The 19,713-nt window shown below is 38.4% G+C and overlaps 1 protein-coding gene across 1 annotated transcript; it reads left to right on the forward strand.

Moving 5' to 3' along the window:
- Nucleotides 1–13,099, forward strand: RBM45 (RNA binding motif protein 45). The gene is made up of 10 exons (XM_084209739.1): nucleotides 1–423; nucleotides 1,578–1,700; nucleotides 1,824–1,950; nucleotides 3,646–3,756; nucleotides 4,096–4,275; nucleotides 5,163–5,292; nucleotides 6,534–6,630; nucleotides 6,954–7,120; nucleotides 8,501–8,697; nucleotides 12,469–13,099. Exons 1-9 carry the CDS (start codon nucleotides 145–147, stop codon nucleotides 8,691–8,693), a joined length of 1,407 nt encoding a protein of 468 aa, XP_084065865.1. The 5' UTR covers nucleotides 1–144; the 3' UTR covers nucleotides 8,694–8,697; nucleotides 12,469–13,099.
- The last annotated feature ends 6,614 nt before the right edge of the window (nucleotides 13,100–19,713 follow it).

The following is a 19,713-nucleotide window of genomic DNA, read 5'->3' on the forward strand; positions in this document are numbered from 1 at the left end:
GCTCGGAGCGGGGGAAGCGGCGGCGGAAGGGGCGGGCTGCGCTGGATCGAAAAGGCGCTGGTGCACTTTTCGCTGGCGGAAAAGGCGGTGGTGCACTTCCCTGCTGTAACCCTGGAGAAGCCTGCGGTGGTCGGCGGCTCCGCCATGGAGGAGAGCAGCGGCATCCGCCTGTCGGCCGAGTGCCTGGACGAGCCGCCCAACAGCCGCGTCTTCGTGGTGCTGGGCAAGGACACGGGCGAGGCGCTGATCCGGGAGCGCTTCTCGCCCTTCGGGGACATCCAGAACATCTGGCTCCTGCGGGACAGGCGCACCAACGAGTCCCGCGGCATCGCCTTCATCAAGTTCGCCCGCAGCTCGCAGGCCTGCCGGGCCATGGAGGAGATGCACGGGCGCAGCCTGCTGCCCGACAGCAAGCCCATCAAGGTGCGGCTGGGGGCGGCCGGGGGGCTCGCGGGCCGGGCCGGGCCGGGCCGAGCGGGGGCAGCGGGAGCCGCGGGCGCGGCGCAGGCCCGGGGAGCGGCCGCCTGGCCGGCCTTGCCTGGCCGCGCTGCCGGGGCAGGCCCGGCCCCGCTCGTGAGGCCGGGCCGCTCCCCGAGCCCCACGGCAGGCCCGCGCTGGAGCAGGCCTGCGGAAAATGCCGCGCCCGGAAGTGACGGCGTGTTTGTGACAAAGATTGAGCTGGTTTTGCCAGTATGTTTTATATTGGTTTTGTAGCTTATGAACCCTTTTCAAAACTTTTTTTTTTTTTTTTAATGTATGGAACTGTTCAGCTTCCTGATTTGCTTTCCTGTTCACCAAGTACTAAGAAAGTATGAATGAGTTTGTTTTGAGTCAGCGAAATCTTTTCTGAAGAGTTTGCCATCAGAAGCCAAAAGATCTGAGTTTCACGCCCTTGCATGGCTACTAGAAAAATAAATTAAGAGCTCTGTGAAATCAGTTGCTAGTTTTGCATTGCAGGCTTGCTTTGAAAGTCTTTCTTACTTGGTTGTTTTGGTTTTGTTTCTTTTCGTTTGTTTGTTTTTGTTTGTGATATACTTGGTCTTTTTTTCTTGGTTGTCTTCTGCTGTGCACTTCTGAGATGAAATTTATTTCAGTAACTAAAAAAGATTTTAAGAGTAACGGATATGAGAAGCGGTGATTCTCCTTAGAGCAGTAGACCTGTAAACTTTGGCCCAGTTGATCAGTGAACTGCAGTAGCCCGGGTTTATTAAGCTGCTAGGATTTCTCGTTTCCTTGCTTGCTTATTTGTTTCTACTGCTGCCCTACTAGGTGTGTTACAATAATGCATTCCTTGCTACCTGACCTGTCACTGGTGATGTTGATAGTGCTGCTGAATCAGCAGTGGTATTTCTCACCATCCCTCATTATCCCCAGTAAGGAACTTCTCTGGCCCCTGTCCTGTTTGGGATTTATTATATTTGTAGGTTTTTTGTCACAGGTGGTCACAAGTGTTCTTTTCTCTCCATGCTAAGGCAGCTTATGTGAACAGTAAATGCAAAGACAGTTAAACTATTTGACTTGCTTGTTGTCTTAGACCCTTTTGCCAGGAATTGCTAACTATGTAATTATTTCATTAGGTGTTCATTGCGCAGTCAAGAGCTTCTGGAAGCCACCGAGATCTTGAAGATGAGGAGCTGACACGAATCTTTGTTATGATACCAAAAACCTACACGGAGGAGGATCTGCGGGAGAAGTTCAAGGTTCTGATTCGCTGCTGTTGTTATTTTAAAATGCCTTTTTCCAAATTTATTAGAAGGGCATAACACATGGAACTTTTAATGGTTTTCAAATATTGAAATTAATACTTTTTTTAATTGTCCTAGATGTATGGAGACATTGAATATTGCAGCATTATTAAAAACAAGACTACTGGAGAAAGTAAAGGTTTGGGCTATGTCAGGTACCTGAAACCATCGCAAGCTGCCCGAGCAATTGAGGAGTGTGATCGAAGTAAGAATCCGAGTGAATTCTTTAAGGGTTTTTTTGCAATAAGGGTGTATCAGCATATTATACCTTTAATGTTTAGTTTTGTTTGCGGGTAAATTATTCATGATGCAGAAACATGTTGAGACAAAGTTCTATGGCAAATAAATAATAGCATTGTTAACATTCTATGAGAACAATCACCTGATTATGATTTTTCAGGACCAAAACTGCAAGTAGGATCAGTGAGAAGAGTTTGGAAATGGACACAGAGTTTTCTTTTATGCATTATTATTGGTCTACAGCGTAGGCTTCATACGCAGGAAAATATTTTAATTTGTCCTTGCAAATAGGCAGTTTTAATAAAACATATTTGATATAAAATTAATTATTATATAAAATATATTTCATGCTACATAGGGACTCTATTGTGATCACATTTGTTTAAGAAGAAATTCATGTTAAGGGAAACTGGGGGAATAGTGCTTGTTTTTGTTTAGTGTCATGATTTATCTGTTACAGAGTGAAAGACTTTGTATGCTTTATTTGTTACCAGCCACTTGGTGAGGCACTGGAACAGGTTGTCCGTAGAAGTTGTGGATGTCCCATCCCTGGAAGTATTCCAGGCCAGTTGGATAGGGCTCTGAGCAACCTGGTGTAGTGGAAGGTGTCCCTGCTCAAGGCAGGGGGTTGGAACTCGGTGATCTGTAAGTTCCCTTCCAACCCAAACCATTCTGTGATGCTATAAGTTGTCAGTTATGCTCTAGTACCAAAAGTTAATGAATTTGAGTGAGGCTGGGGGAAAGATGTCAGGGGCTGGAAGCACAGGACTTCGAAGGAGAGGCAGAAAGAATTGGATTTGCTCATCCAAGAGAAGAAAGGCTTTTCTAAAAGCCTAACAGCTGTCTTTCAGTCCTACATCCGGTTCAGTGTTGCTTAATCAAAAATATGAAACAACTTGGGGTGTGGTTATTTGTTGTTCTGATGTTTTTTATAGCTTTCTTTGGTTTGTTTTTCCTCAGTAATGTATATGGTGGTTCTGAGTTGTATCTATAACTGGTTCTACAGAAATTATGTTTGTGCATAGGAATACGAACCTGAGATTACTTAGCAGTTAAATTGTATTTTCGTTTTGCTGTGAGGTTAAAATGAAATTAGTTGGATAGCTTGAGTGTAATACCTCTTTCTAGAAACAAAACCTAGGTCAGTGTAAAATATCCATAAAGGTTTTACTGTTTACATCCATACTGTTTTAGCGCAGAAGTTCAGGTGATGGCTTCTGGAGCATCTCAGAATCCTGCTGAGTATCACAGAATGGCTGAAGTTGGAAGGGAACTCAGGAGGTTATCTTGCTCAACCACTTGGGTCAGGCAGGGTCACCTGGTGACCCAGGAACATGTCCAGGGGACTTCTGACTATCCCCATGTATGGAGACTGCATTGCCTTTCTGGGCAACCTGTGCCAGTGCTCAGTCACTCTTACGGCCATTAGCCTCTGTCGTGCTTAACTTGTGAGTAGGAGTAATTCTATTTGAAAGCTGTTAACTTTCACAAAATTATTTGGGCAGACTTCAAGAATTATAATTTAGTTATTCCTCTAAAGCCAGCACTTACTGGGTTATCTGAATAATATGTTTCTGAATATAGAACTTGAAGAATGTGGGCCTGGTCAGATAACTGAGATGTGCTGAGGTGGTGTTATCTGTGTGGTTGTTTCTTTCAGGCTACAGGGCCATTTTGGCTGAACCTAAAAATAAGTCATCTGAGTCTTTTGAACACGATTATTACAGTAATGTCATGAGACCAGAACTAAGAGGAAATGCGCTTCCATTTTGTAAGTCACTGCTTTTTACACTAAAGATGATTTGTAGTCTCCAGTATGGTTACTAAGTAATAATGTGGTTTGGAGGAAGGGAAGCAGATGGAGGCTTAGGTCAACACTTAAATAGTAGATTGTGTGTTGAAGTTAGAAACTGGCCAGGAATTTAATCTCTCTACTTTTATGGCTTCCTTGCTCTGGTTGCCCAGTTATTTTGTGACCTGCACTGGTGAAATCAACATGTGACTTTTAGCATATAATTTACTTGGATTACTTGTAAAAGTCTAATGTAACATAGGCATGAAGTGAAGGCGTGCAAGTATGATGACTCAGATTATTTTGTTGATTCTTGAGGTATGCAGCCAGAATTTTGTAGCTTTGAGAAAGCTGAGACCCGAATTCAAGAGCCAGTCTCGAAGCGCCTGTCGGTGGTGTCTCGGCTCCCCTTTATTCAAGAGCAGCTGTTCGCCCTCTTCGATTTAATTCCAGGTCTGGAATACTGTGATGTTCAGAGAGACCCTCATACCAATAGTGGTAAGTAAAAGTACAAAAGGTTTTCATCTTTTTTTCTCTAAAGGGAATCCCTTGTGATGGTACTGCAATGAATTTGCACTGCAAAATACATTACATTTGCTGGGAACAAGTGGTGGTTGCTGCTAATACTGCATGCACCCAAAAATTCAGTTTTGTTTGAACCCCTGTTTACACATAGCCCTTAAGGGCTTATTTTCAGATAATAAAAACTCAAGAAGGATGGAATCAAAGTCATGATAAGTGGGCTTTGGTCAAATTAATAGTTTGAGTCAGAATAAATGAAGAAGTTTCAGAAATTATTAGACATCAAAATAAAACGTTCTCTAAACAGATCTTCAGAATTTTTCATTCTGAAATATATGTGTGTGTAGAAGTTGACATGGGTAAATGGGGATTAAATAATTCCAAAACGGATCATGTTTTCTACTGAAAAGTTGTTTGGTTTCAGTCTTGTTTTACTGCTGCTGAGACAAATATGGAAGTGGTCTCTTCTCCAAGAAACTTGAAATGTAAATGATTCAGAAAGTTATATTTCAGCTTTACAGTTCTTGAAATTTGCTGTTGATGGGATAATTGCATTTAAAATAAAATTATTTATCCTTTTGTTACTAGTTCTGGAGTAGTGAGGAAGATGTATTTTCACTTGTATGGTTTTACTGTCAGCTTTTCAAGCTAGCATAAATACAGCTCATCTGTCAGTAGTAAATTTCACTGAAGCTTCCTTGACAAATAAAAGCAATGAAGTAATAACAATGTGTGCTAAAAAGACTTAAGAATTTTGTGTCATCCATGACTGATGTGCAGTTTAAATAAATGGCTTATGTGAGGGTAGTTTGTTCTGAGGAGTTCCCTGTTTCCTGCTGACGCTGTGTGCACGGTGCTTGCAGGGTACGCTGTGATTCAGTACAGCACTGCTGCCTCAGCTATATATGCGAAGTACAAGCTACATGGGTTTGAGTATCCTCCTGGAAATCGACTAACTGTCATTTTCCTAGAAGATGGGAATGACAGCACAGAGTAAGTACAACTTACAAAGTTGGAAGTTACATTCTGAAGAGCAAAATATAAAATAAACACATTTTTAACATAAGATGTAACATCAGTTATCACTCTGAGCTTGTGCCATGCTTGCCAATAGTATTTTCTGAAACTGTTTGGGTTGGGGTTTTCTTCTTGAATGGTTTAGAATAAGCCTTTTGAAACTTGGTAGTCTTGGCAGATAAAGAAAATATTAAAATACATATTCTTAAGGTACTATCTAAAAATCTAGGATTTGGCAAGAATCTGTCAATATATCTGTAACATGTAGCAAGGCTGGAATGTATTTTTGGTGAGGTTTATGAATTATGACTAGCTTTATGTACTTCATCTCTTGGTTGTGTTTACAGTAGTGCAAGTAGTAGTTTTGTGAAACACATATGTAGAGTAAAACTTTTGGGTGCTGAGGATCTGATATTGGCACAGGCTGGGGAATTCTCAGGTGTTTGACCATCTCTGACTTCTTCCTGTGTTGTAAATGCCCAGTACAAGGTGGAGCAGCTTAACTACTCTTCTGCAGTGAGTGTTTTGCCTTAGTTTCATCCGAAAGGAGTCTAGTTCATGTCAAACCTGTTCTGGGAGATGAAGACAGTAAGGAGGGGCAGTGGAGTGATTCACTTCAGAAGTGCGTGGCTGATCTGAACTAAAGCCAATGTTCATTGCAACCTTCATTTTTCAATAATTCCTACATGGTCTTGCAACACAGGCTGTGTATCTATGCAAAAAGAGCAATTGCTTTTTCTTACTCTGCAGAACAAAGAAAAATCACTGGAAAATGAGAACTGGAAGTAAACTTTCTATAGTAATATTTTGATCTCTGAACTGAATCTCTGTGTTCTTTATGAAAACCATGGAAATGGTTTTGTCTCTTGCTTTTTGGGCCTGCCTCACAAAATGTAGTGGGCTCTTGCAGAGATAAATTAATCTTTTTTTGTTTTTTTCCCCTGGAGTGTTAAAAACCCCAAAGAATATTTTTGTGTATTTCCAGGTGGTAGCGAATGAATGTTTTCTGAGTGTTTTCAGTGAGTTGCAGCTAGTGTGCAGGCTTTCAGATCTCTCCATAGGCTGCCATGAAAGCCTGTCTTCCTGTCTTGATTCTCGTTATCTACATGACATTACAGATTTCTAGAGATACTCTGATGTGTATTAAAACTTAACTTTTTCTTGCTAAATTTAGGATTACTTAGCTCTTTAAAGCAGTTTGTCACTTCTGCTTGCAGCCTTATCAGGAAAATGGCAACCCAGCTGGTGACAGCGCAGGTGTCGTCGGCGCTGCGCGGTAGCAGCGCCATGGTTCAGCAGTACAGGACGCCTCCTGTAAGTTCCGATCACGGACGGCGTTGGTATGCTTCTGAATTGTTGTAAGAAACCTCGCGTATGCCAATAAAGAGCACTGCTCACTTGCTTCTGCAAACTGTTTTATCTGCTGCATCTTTATTCCCTGAAGACGTGTCTGACCTTGCTTGAATTTGTTGTCCAATTTAATGGAATAACTAAAGTAAATAAAGTAATGAAGATTAGAACTCACAGAGCCTATTTATGTCCTGTAATGGAACAAAAATGGTAAGAAAGGTAAAATTACTTACTCTGCCCCCCCCCCACCAGTTAACTTATACTTGCATTTTTTTCCCTTGTTTCAGCAAGCATTTGGAGGAGCTTCTGCCCCACAGTTGCTGCAGCCCCAAACAGATGCCATACTTCCACCACCCAAAAAAAAAGTTCCACCTGATACTTCTGTGAAGGAAAGGCTTTTCATACTTTTCCATCCCCATCCTTTACCTGTAAATGTACTGGAGGATGTGTTCTGGTAAGACTGTATACAAATAAGTGCTCCCTAGCAAAAAGGGAACAAACTGTGAAATAGTTAAAGTAAATACTGAAAATACAAAAGAGGGCCTGAAAACTCATTCCAGAAAAGGGAGAGTACAGTGACTGTGAAGTCATAAGTGAACAGTAGGTAACAGTCACTTTTTGAAATACTTGTGAAATGGGATTCACGTTGAAGCACATCTGCAGTATCATCAGTATAGCAACTTAATTATCAATTTCCTTAATCTGAAGTAAAATGTCTAGTCTTCTAATGCAGATTTTTTAACCAAAAAAATGTAGTACTTCCAGTTATTATTTCCTAATTCATTTTACATTTTCTTTTACTTAATTTTGTAAGGCATTTAACTATTTTGATAAATTTCCACAGTAACCTAGGGGGAGCAAGTGTAGGGTGTTGGTTTTTTCCTGATAAACTATAATGGTTTGCATCCTTCTAACACTATTCAACTGTTCTGTCTCCCTATGTGGATGGAGCAAAGACTTGAGATAATTTCTGCTATCTTTAAAAAAGTCTGTAACTGGCAGTTTTGTATTATTTTATATTATTAATTTGTAATATACTCTTGAAAAAGACATGTCCCTTTTCTACTAGCTTGAATTTGCAATAAATCTTTGGAAAGCCAAAATATTTTAAAAGCATCAGAGGAGGCAAACATTTTGTGTGGAAGTCAAAATTGTAACTGTTTGATATAGTGGATTTTCTTAATCAGATACTGAAAGAGGAGAAGGCTATGGACCCAAGTCTTGACACTTCAATATAACTTCTGTAAGAAGCAAGCAGACAATTTTTTAAAAATACTTACGGATCTGTCTAAGAATCTCCTGAGTACTTTATTCTTCCTAAAAAATAGAAAAAATAATACTCTTGTTTTTCCCTGAAGCTGCAGTGCTTGCTTTCTGAGTCATTTCAGTGACATCTTTTTAAAGATAAATCACAAGTGAGCAAGTTCATTTAAGTGAGATGCAGATTTAGCTTCTAAATTACCTGCCAGCTTGGGTGTGTATGTCTTACTTTTGATTGGTTTGGGTTTTTTTCTTGTTTTGTTTTTGTGGGGTGTTTTGAGTTCCATTTAGTGTTTGGGGACTGTAGTATTGATCAGCTTTACGTATTCTTGTAAATAAGAGAGAGATCATTGATATTTGTGGTTCTATTCTAATATTTCATAGAAAACATCTGTGAACTTCTGGTGTTCATTTGTCATTTGTCTGCCTCTAATTCAAGAGAGAGGAATATGCAGATTGGGAGCATAGATATAAAAGTACTGATTTTGCAGTTAATAAATTGTATGTGCTTTAGCCTGGAAATTTTTTTGCAGGAAAATCTGTAAATGACCTTTTTCTTTTTTCCCCCGCCCAGTCGTTTTGGACAATTGATAAGCGTTTATCTTGTGTCTGGAAAAAATGTGGCCTATGCAAAATTTGCAGACAGAGCAAGTGCCAGCGAGGCCATAACTGCATTGCATGGCAAGATTGTGAATGGTGTGAGATTGAAGGTGAGGTTGGCAGACTCACCCTCCGAGGAGCCAAACAAGCGCCAGAGAACTTACTGAGCAGGTGAGTACCCCCACCCAGCCTCAGCTCTTACTTAGCCTGCTCTCAGCTACCTCACATAGGGACAGGAAAAGATTTTGAAGTTAGATACAAACATATTATGATAAACTCTAAATCTATTCTCAGCTAGCAAATTGAAAGAGTACTTTGGATATATCTGTGTGTGTATACACACACACATGTGTATGTGTGTATATATATTACTTTAGTTATATATATATATAAAAATATTTATATCTATTACTTTAGTTATATATATAATATATATTTTACTTTAGCTATGTATATATTCTATATATATTTTTTTTTGTATATCTGTGTGTATACACACACGTGTATGTGTATATATATTACTTTAGTTATATATATAATATATATATTACTTATGTATATATTCTATATATATAATTTTTATATATCTGTGTATGTATACACACACATGCATATATATCTGGGGTGTGTATGCTTATATATATATATACACACGTGCACTTTATTTTATAAAAATCAATTTTTATAATTCTTGGAAAAAAGCGAACCAGTTGATAAAAATCAATCTGGATGTTCATAGAAATATCGCTTGTACTTGGGAGAATCAGTTGACATTGAAAAGAGTATGCAAAAAATAAACAATGAAACAGACATAAGCTTGTGTGTGTCTTTTTTTCATTACTATCATATGCCCTCAGTGTCATTGGTTAAAGATGAAAAGTTGACCCTTGAAGGGCAGAGGAGTGACAGGGTAAATAAAAAGGGATGGGGGGGACAGGTAAGATTGTCAGGTGAAACCAAAGGTTTGGGATATTTGGGTCTCAGGAATCAGGTGTAGCTGAAATATGTGATAGCAGAGAAAATAAAGCAGAGCCTGTGGTGAAGGACTTGACATAGGTGTTTAAGATAATTAGATTGAGAACTTAACTATTTTATGCTTATGGCCTGTGAAAGCTAGCTAAACTCCTAGAGATGTTTTATATCTTACTGCCTTCAGGAACCAAAATTCAATTGTTCTTTTAAAACATTGCTTTGCTTCAAGTTATATTGACTTTCATCACATTTTTGAATTATTTTTATTTTTTTCAGCATTAGGACTCTTGCCAAAGATTAATATAGTTGGGGGAGAAAAGGCTAAGCCCTTTTTTCTACAAAATAACTCTCAAATATTACTATAGCTTCCAGATATTTCCAGTACCATACTGTCTTCCTAGGGGATATGAGGTTTTGATTTAAGTAATTCAGAAAATATCACATGACTGTCTGTGCATCAGTATTTTCCCTCTAAGCTTCACTCTTTGTACCTTCCTTTGTATAGATGTTCTTTGTGACCACAGAGTTGCAAAGACCAAAAAAAGCTTTTGCCCAAATGCTCTTTTTCTCCTTTTCTTCTAGGGACCTCCCAGTTGCTTTTTTGATAAGCAGCAGATACTAAACATGGCCTTAGTTTTTGTACACAACTTTTGTTTTAATAGTTGGATTTCTGGGCCTTTTTTTTCTGCATGAAATTATAGCTAAAACTTAATTGAAACTTTCAGCAGCTTTGGTGAATGCAATTATAAGTAACTTGGAATAACTATGAGTGAAGGGTAATATAATATCAGGTCTGCTTTGTGTACTTTTTACTGGAGAAGTGTAAATACAACATGCATCCAAAATTAGAAAAATTATTTATCCCCGTTTTTTCTGTACACCAGGCTCCTGATTCCAAGTTTCTTAGCAGGTTGTCTTGGCATCTCTTTTCAGGATAGACAGAATTACTTGTTCGTTTGTCCTTTAGTTTACTTCTCAAATTCAGATGAGGTGGTACGTAAAAGGAAAGATTGCCTTTCAAAAGGGCCTACACATTTAAGTGATTTTCCTGCTGCCTGACTTTGCACTGGACTGACTGACATGCTTTGCAGTAATTTGGAGGCTTATATTTTGCTTTTGATTAAAGGGTTAAATTGTGCATGTGAAAAGAGATGCAGTTCTCCCTACCTCTGAAATAGTTGTGGGGTTTTTTTAAAGATGTGAGAATACTAACTTTTCTCATTTTTAATTTTAGCTGTAGGAAATAACCTTCCTAGCTAAAACTTCTGTGAGTTTTCACTTAAGGAAATAATTGTCTAACAAAAAAATCCTTTCTAAAGTCCTGTTGTACTGCTTGCCTTTCGTCTCTAACAAGGTGACTGGATTGCTGAAATCGTCTATTCTAGACAAAGTTTTCTGATGAAAATTCATTATAAAACCTGTGAATTCTAGAATCTTAATGATAAATGTCATTCAGTGTAATAATTAAATAAAATACTTATTTTTTTAACACGTTTGAAGTTTTGCCCCATCACCTTCTTATGCAAACAGCCTTTTTTTAAGTACAATTTACAAAATTGTTTCTTAAAAAAGATTTTACAGTAACAGTATGCTACTCATAATGCTTTTGGAATGCAAACTTCTGACTATAAAAATTTTCTTTTACCTTGCAACAAACTTAGTTTAACAGGCAAATTTGAATACATATCTATTAATATTCTGAACTAATCCACCTAATGAATTTTACAGGCTCTGGTTTTCCTACAAGTCAATGAAAATTAATTTGTTTATGTGAATAGTTAAAAGTAGCAGAGAAAAGATGGAAACACAGACTAGTAGGGTTCTCTTCATCACTTTGTTTTCTAATATAAGTTTTTTGGGGTGTGAGGTTATCCCCTTTTATGCTAAGCAAGTATTTATGGCTGAAATAATCACTTTAAACTACCTTGCTTTACATCAGTGTAGGCTTGAGAAGATAACTACAGTGTCTACTTCTAGGCAGTTGCTAAAAGCAGACCTTTCTTAAAAATCTTGCTGTTGACCAGCTTGTGCTCTCCACTCAGGGCTTTGTGTTACTTGGAGTATTTTGTGAAAAGCTCACTGCAGTGTCTGATGCCAGTTACACACACTGTGTCATTCAAAAATAGAAGAGGAAGGGAAGAATTTGCTATCTGTCAGAAGAATGCATTGTAGCATTCCAATTAATCTCTTCATTGCTACCTAGTAGTTCTATTTAAATACCACCTCTGCCCCCCCAAACTATTAAGCAAGAGACCCACAAGCAAACAAAACTAAAACCCCAAATCCACCCGAAATGTCTGGCGTAAGATATTAAAATAGTCCTTAGAAAGCAGAGTTTCTAATCAGCTTTTTGTTAGAAATGTCAGGCATAGCTATGTGGAGCAAAGTTCTGTGGCTTTTGATACTCATTGCTGATTGACTTCAATCCACAGCAAATGGATTAATTGCGTTTTTCCCCTGCTAAAAAAATTTGGGTGTTTTTAATAATTATGTAGTTATTAAGTTGAAAAATATTTTTTTCTGTCATAAAATACTTGGTTATTTTTGTCTTTATTCTTGTCTGGAAGAAGTACTGCATCCCTGATTTCATTTGCTTTTTTTTTTTTTACTTAAACCTTCATTGAAGTCTTGATTTTAGTATGTATATATTTTAATGATTTTCTGCTCTTGCAAAAATGTTTTTAAAAAGTAATTGTATTATAGTTGTGATATGCATTGAAAAAAATAGCTATGTTTTGTATTGACAGTATACTGCAGAAAAAATGGTGGCTTTTACACACAGCTCAGAGAAAGAGGTGCTTCTTTAAAAGTTAGAGAAGCATGCTTAAAACTTTAGTATTATTCTTTTAAAGATATTGAAAGCCTTATTTATATGCTGCTGTAATAATTATATATTATAATATGTATTTTGAAATAAAAATAGGTATGTTGCTTTTTGATACTATTTTTGTGCTTGTGTTTTTTCTACAGAAACTAAGTAATGACATGACCCTCAGCTAGCTGACTGACTGACTGAAAACGTGACTAGACATGGTTCCTGTGGACAGTGACAGCTTTTTTCAGTGACAACTTTTTATTTGTTAATTGTTACTTAGCTGATCTCTCTATGATCCTTTTTCTTTCTGAATATGCAGACACGCAGTTTTGAAAATTCTGTAGGCATTAAAAACTGTAAACCGGTGGTTGTTCTTGTAATAGTATATAACCTTGTATTACAGAAATAGTTCTTGTTTTTACCTGAATCCTTCCTATAAGATGGAAATTACAATGATGGAGGAAATAAAGGAGCCAGCATTTTCTGACTTGAGTGGTTAATTGATAATGATTCAGATTCTGTTCAAATAGAGAAGGCATCTCTCATGATCCAAATTGCATTGAAAAGTGAAGAACAGCAGTTAGTTCAAAGAAAATGAAGTAACTTCAAAAACACCAGCAGACGTGACAGTATTCATCTAGATTTAAGAAAATTGCTGCAATCAAGAAAATAATTCAAAGTACATTCTTAAATATTTTGTTGCTTTGGGCCACAATTATTCTGCTGTTTAGTGAAAGGAACATTTGACTCTGTCAGACTACTAAAACTTCTTATATTTATGCTTTCTTATCCTGAGGTCTTTTGGCTATAACTGCAGGGGAAACTGGAGCCTAGGGCTGTGGGTTTGTTTTTGTTAGTTTTGAGGGACTGGGGTGTTGTTTTTTTTCTTTCCAGAAGCTTTAAATGTCTATGTTCAAGTAAGAGTTGGACAAGTCAAGTTTTCAGCAGGATTAAGACAGTTTTAGCACTGCTGGAGAGTAAATGTGCACAGATAATTTTTAAATGCCATTACTTTTCCTTGTATTCCTGTATGCTACTTGTTGAATTGGAAATATCCTGATTATTAAAATATGATATAAAATTGAGGCATTCTAGTTGTATGCACTCTAGAGAAGCATGCCCTTGGGTGCTTCCTGCTTCCCAGCAACTCCCATATGGTCGCTTCATCAATTGGTTCAGAAGTTTAAATTCAGAGCAATGAACCTTGTATTTTTTAAGAAAACATTTTTTTCTGTTTTAAAAGAATGCTCAAATGGGAGCAAATTGTAGAGTAAAAGTTGCCTGAGAAACCTTTTCCTTCCCTCCATTCCAGTAGTACCTGTTTAAAAGCAGTCCTTGATGACTCACCAGCAGCTCTTTTCCCTAAGTGCAGTTGTTTCATTCAGCACAAAGAACAGAACTGAATAAGGGCTGAATGGGTTAACCAGGCTGTAAAATTCCTGCTTAATTTGGTGTAGAAATTAGTGAAAAAACAGATTTATGGTTGAGCCTGGAGAATTGGATCCTGTTTCTGATCCTGTCTCATGTGTTCCCCTGTAAAAGTTCCAGTTTGGGTTTTCTGTTTGTTTGTGTATTTGGATGGTTTTGTTTTGTTCTGTTTTGTTTTCCCATCTTTCATGGTAAATTTCAAGTAGCATTTGGGAATTTTCTGTATTTGCACAGGGAAAATAATTCTGCCCAGGTTGCCATAAATCCTAAACCCCAGAATCGTTGGGCAGCATCTTTGCATCCTTAACTGTACAGTTAATGTGTGCAGTGAGTCCAATATTTTCAGAAAGCATCAGTCCTGTTCTGTAGACATGATGAGAAAGCACACTCTTACAGAGGGTCTGACACATGCTGCAAAACCTGGATGCTGTGGTGGATGTGCACAGTACCAGGTGAAATGCTGGGAATCCCTGTATAGGCAGCTGAAAAAAACCAACTTCTCATTTGTATGGCAGAATTGGCCTCTTGATAAGTCTCCTGTGCCAAAACCCCCATTTTAGTGGGGTGGATGCCCGTGTCTCTAGGAGGTATAAACATCCCTAGGAGGGTAAACACTTAAAAATTGTGAAACCTGGTGGTGGTGTTTGGCCATCCAAGATGGGAAGGAAGAATCATGTTGGAATGGTCCTTGAGGAAGCATTCAACACAAACAGGGGGTTGGAAGATGATACCCTTTACAGCCTGAAGTGATGTTACAAATTCTAGTTGTTCTCAATCTTGTTTTTATTACTACATGTCTCTGTGAACAGTGGGCTATGGCATCCCTGGGCATGGAAGATCAGTGCTCTGTGTGCAGTCTTGCTTTGGGCTATGGAACTCCCTTGCCAGCTTGTTCAGTCAGGTCTGCCACTGAAGAGAATTAGGATGGAGCTCAAAAAACCCTTTTTCCCACTTCCATTTCTAAGGGTCCAAGACACTGCTTGTAGAGTTTGTTTTTCAGATGTCTCCCTTTTAGTCACTGCTGAATCAGGCTATCAAGTCACTCCCATAGAGTCATTTTTAATATTCGGGTAAAGGTTTTTAGAAGGTACTTAGAATAAAATCATTATTGCACTCAGAGTTCAGTGTATTTCCTGAAAACATTCATGTTTTATTCTTTGTTTGTAGTTTATATAAGTTCTTTGTTTATAGTTTGTATAAATACTCTTTTGATTGGATACGATATCACCACTCCCTGTTTAATTGTTACATAGCAGTGCTGATAAGTGGCAGGCTGCTTTTCTAGGTCCTTGTGCTGGTAAGTAAAAGCTGTCTGCTGTGAGAATGAGCCTTAGGTTCCTATACTGGAAAAAAACCTGTGTCACTCATAATTCCTTTTGATGCTGGTGAGTGAATTCACCCAAACTGTCTGAGGTTTCTGGTGTGTTATTTTGCAGTATCAGTGCTTTAATGCTAGCAAGTAGAAGTTAGTGTGCTTACCTGTAAGTGACTGAGATTTCAGCTGTGTTCGTCAGCCATAGTTTCTATTGGTGTTGAACATGGCTTTTATACCTTTGAAAATGAGATAATATAGACTTCACAAATCACACTGAATTGTGTCCAGTAGAAATCATTTTATGATTATAAAAAATTAATAAATAAATTGTTATAAGACTTTAATTTAATCTATTTTATACATCTGCCTGCTCCCATACCTGAATCCTTTTATTAGGAATTTTTCTTGAAATTCTGCTGACCTTGGGAAGGTGGAACTTTGTCCAACACAAAGTGTATCCAAATCCAATGTTAACATGCAATATCTAATACACATTATCTGCAGGACTTTATTAAGACTGAAGAGTTAACTGCTGATCAGATCCTACTCTATATTTAGAGAAAGTGTTTACAAATTCTGAGCTTGGGAGTACAGAAGTTTCACTGGGAATTCTTCCAGCTCTTCTGGCCAAGTTCTGTCTTTGGAAAGTGCTAGTGAGTAAATTTTTCAGATGCCATTTTAAAAGATACAGAGCAGTGTTAACAGAGCAGAGTATGTGGACATCAGAACTATTGAAAATGCAAATATATGCTGGAAATAGTTTCTAAACTTGAAATTGTAAGCAGCTTCACAAATAAAATTGCAAGATGGCTGAAAGTTATTTTAAGTGTTGGAATGCTGATTATCTTCATGCTGGGCACACTAAATCCCCTTTCTTATGTGTCAGTTATAGTTAAGGCTAGCAGGAGGGAAGTTATGTTTAATCAGCAAAACAAAAAACATGTGAATACATGCAGTGCATGTTTTGACCCACTGATATTTTTAAATTTTAATCAAGTCCACAAAATTCACTTGTATTCTGAATTCACTTCTTATAATAATGCTGGGGACATTAAAATTTGCTGCCTTTCTTCTATGTGGTAGCATACCAACTAAGCTACTTAAAATTATGGCCAGAATTTTAGACATGGGTTATCCATAAACAGCTGTCACTTATGTTTTACCCTTTGCCTGTTTAAAGGCCAAGGATACAAAAATGGCCTCGATGCCCATATATAACAGCATTCTTGGAATTTTATCCTGGAGACCCTCTGAAACTCTTTGAAGCTGTTTCTTTGGAAAAATATATTATTTAGATAGTTCTCAGGGAGCACAGAGGAAACTGTACCACTGTGACCCTTTTAAAGCTATTCTAGTGGAGTTACTAAGAAAAAGTCCTTTAAATACTGAAGCTTGAAAGAACTGAGTCTAGAATAGAAAGTACAGGGCTGGTAATAGCCAGCAGGGTTATAAGGATTGTAGTTACAACCCTTCAAACCTGAGATTTTTTTCTCTTGTTTAAAATGTATAGCTCAAGTGTTTAAACTCAAAGTGTTGCTTTTGCACTCTGTACAGTAAAGAAACCATGCATTGTGCTGAAAATGAGTAGTGGGACTGCTAACCACTGCCAAAATCAAGTATAAAACAAACTTTGTGTTATCTTTGAGTGGATATTGTTAACCATATCAACCATACAGACTTTGTTTATGTGAGATTGAACTACTCCAGCTGATTTATTATATTTGTCTTCAGAGATTCTTGGAGTTCTGACAAACTGCATTTCAGGTTTGTTTATCTGATTTCTTTCATTGAATAGGGATATTCTAAATAGAACTCTGATTTAATAACACTGTATGAAAAAGTTTTTCCCAGTTCTTGTTTTAAACCCTCTGCCTGATCTTTTACTGAGTCTTCCCAAAATCTTGTGTGATAACAACCAGCACATGATTGCTTCCTGTCAGCCTCCTGTGTATCACTGGGGATTTTATAGATCAAAATACAATCCTTTCTCAGTCTGCTCTTCAGCTAGAATTGTCTCCTCACACAGATGCACTCCCATACCTCTGCATATATTTTTTCAATTGCATATATGCATTTTCTAGTTTCACATTATCATATAAAGGAACTGGAACTGTACACAGCACTCAAGTGCAACAACATTTAGACAAGGTTGTAATGAGCTTTCCTACTTTGTTTTCTGCTGCTTTTGAAGCAATTTCCAACACTGTTTGCCTTTTGGACTACTGCTGAGTAGCAAACCAATGTTTGCAGAAAACTACTCACAATGACTCCAAGTAATAAAGGCTAATTTGTTGCCCATTATTATGTAAGTTTAGTGAGGGTTATTTTCATTACTGTTTACATTAATTCCTAATTATTGACAGACTTTCAGCCACCATCTCATTGCCCTGTTGCTCACTATTGTCAGATCTTTCTACAGCTACTCAGAGTCAGTTTTCATTTTGCCTACCTTGAGTAATGTTGCATCATCAGGAAAATGTTTTCACACAAGTAATTTTAGGCTATTTAGGTGCAACAGTGCTCATCTAGAAGTATTCTAACCAATTCAGCCCTGAAGAGGACTCAGAGGAAAGTAAATAATGTTGTGTTGGGTGGTCATTATCTGTCAAAAAAGGGTATGTTGATCTGGTTACTGGATCCTAATGGCAGCTGTGCTTTCTGATTCTTGGAGATGGCTCTTGCACTCCCCTAATCTAGGGCACATCCAGTTTCCATCAGCTGGCGCCTGCCTTTTCTTTTCACAGCTTCTGCCTGCTATGAGCCTGCCTCCCAAGGTCTCCCTCTTGTTTATTATCACACACTCTTAAATGTTCTTTGGTGCTCCACTTCATGCTTTTTCATTAAAGCACTTCCATTCACTTGTTATTACTACTGTACTCTTACAGATTTTCATAATTCAATGAATTTGCAAAAATGCAAGGTATAATTTACAAAAATATTTTTTTAAAAATGTGTCTCTTACTAAGTGCCTTGACTAAGGGTACTGTTTTGCCAAACACATACCCCCCCAACAATAAATGACAGCACTGAAACAACAATATTGCTTATTACAGGAGAAAATAAAAGTATAACAAAAAAGTTCTGTAAGTAAGTATTTTCAATGTCCATAGATCTGCTTATCCTCGGCATAGGGCTGGTAAGCAAACATTCCATTTTATATTTAGTAAACTTCCCTGCTGCCTGATGTAGAGAATGGGAATGATTACAGTTATCAAAAGAATCAGTTCCATGCAGAAGTGTAAGTTCTATATAAGTTCTATCAGTTAAGACCTTAGAAGATAAGGGTACCTGTGTGTATACATGGCACTTTGTCATCCATCTTTGTTTGCCATCCACATAACATAACTGTTATTTTAAAACAATATTTAAGCTACCCTTCCACATGTTTGTTTTTCTTTGGTGTAAGTATAGGCAAACCCCTCTGTAGAACAGGCACTTAAGAATTTGGTATCAAGATCATTAGAGAATATTAAAGAATGAAATGTTCAGAAACAAGTGAGGTAATTAACAATAGATTTTCCTGGAATTTCTTTCAGGTCACAGAGATTGAGTGACCTCTGAAATGGGGTTTTTGAATGAACCTTAAGACACTTCTACCTCCCAGCTCTGTTGTTTATTTATTTTAGAAGAAAAATAAGTTATTACATTCCTGGTATTATTGTTTGTAAGAGACTAAAAAATCATTATTGTATTAAACACTGTTATATTCATCAAAGGACTTTGTCCACCATGGCAAAGTGTCTAAAGAAGCTGCAGGAAGCCCACCCTGCCTGAATCTGGGATACTGAACTGTGAGTTAAGGTACCTGATGGGAGCTTGAAGATGAAGGAGCCTAAGGAGAAGTAATCAAGGCTGGGGAGGAAGAGTGTATCCACAGGGAAAGCCAGCTCAGCAGCTGTGCTGGAACATCAGCTCTGGCTCTGGGTCTGGCGGGAGGAGCTGTAGCCACAGACTCCCTGAGGCGAGGTTTGCACTCTCCCCAATGCGGCCAGGCTGGATGGGGAGAGGTTTTGGGATGTGCTGAAGCCTCTGCTCCACATGAGACACAGGGAATGAACACCCACCCTTGGAGGCTGCAAGCTGAGCTTTCAGCCAGATAAGAAGCAGACATGCCAGTGAAGGGATGGCGTTTTTATCATGCCAGTTGTCCGGCATGCAAGTGGCCCAGGTCACATCCACAAGGGACATTAACAGTCACACACATGCATCCCTTGTGATGGGGCATGACTGTGCTGATGTCAGAGGCAGCTGTCATGTGTAAGCCATTAAAGACCCCCAAAGCAGTCCCCAGACTCATTTTTGAGGCGTTCCACCAAGGGACTGCACAGGATCCACAATGCTGCGACAGATCCAGTGTAGCAAAAGACAGTGTAAAACATCCCTTCCCATGGAGGGCGGGTGCTTGGGTGTTCCCACCTGAAGGTATTAACCCATTGAAATCTACATTGCATGGCACCCCCCCAGTGGAGAAGACCAAAAGAGGAGTAACAGGATACCATCTCTGGATCCACGGGTGGTGATATCTTTCTAGCACAGTGACGTTTCTCTGTCATTCTCTTCCCTCCCGATGCCCCCTGCTTCCTTTTAGCTATTTTTCTCTCTCTCCCGCCCCCCTGTCCCCTCCACTTACTGGTAAATAATATCCAATGTACTGCTG

Source organism: Fringilla coelebs, assembly GCF_963513975.1.
Source record: "Fringilla coelebs genome assembly, chromosome: 7".
In the NCBI taxonomy this organism is placed as follows: Eukaryota; Metazoa; Chordata; class Aves; order Passeriformes; family Fringillidae; genus Fringilla; species Fringilla coelebs.

Bases quoted from the DNA above. Each gene is read 5' to 3' on its own strand.
- RBM45 (XM_084209739.1), top strand. From the start codon at position 145: ATGGAGGAGAGCAGCGGCATCCGCCTGTCGGCCGAGTGCCTGGACGAG. The intron at 3,757-4,095 runs GTAAGTCACTGC...TTGATTCTTGAG, and splicing joins AGGAAATGCGCTTCCATTTT to GTATGCAGCCAGAATTTTGT. The intron at 7,121-8,500 runs GTAAGACTGTAT...TCCCCCGCCCAG, and splicing joins GTACTGGAGGATGTGTTCTG to TCGTTTTGGACAATTGATAA.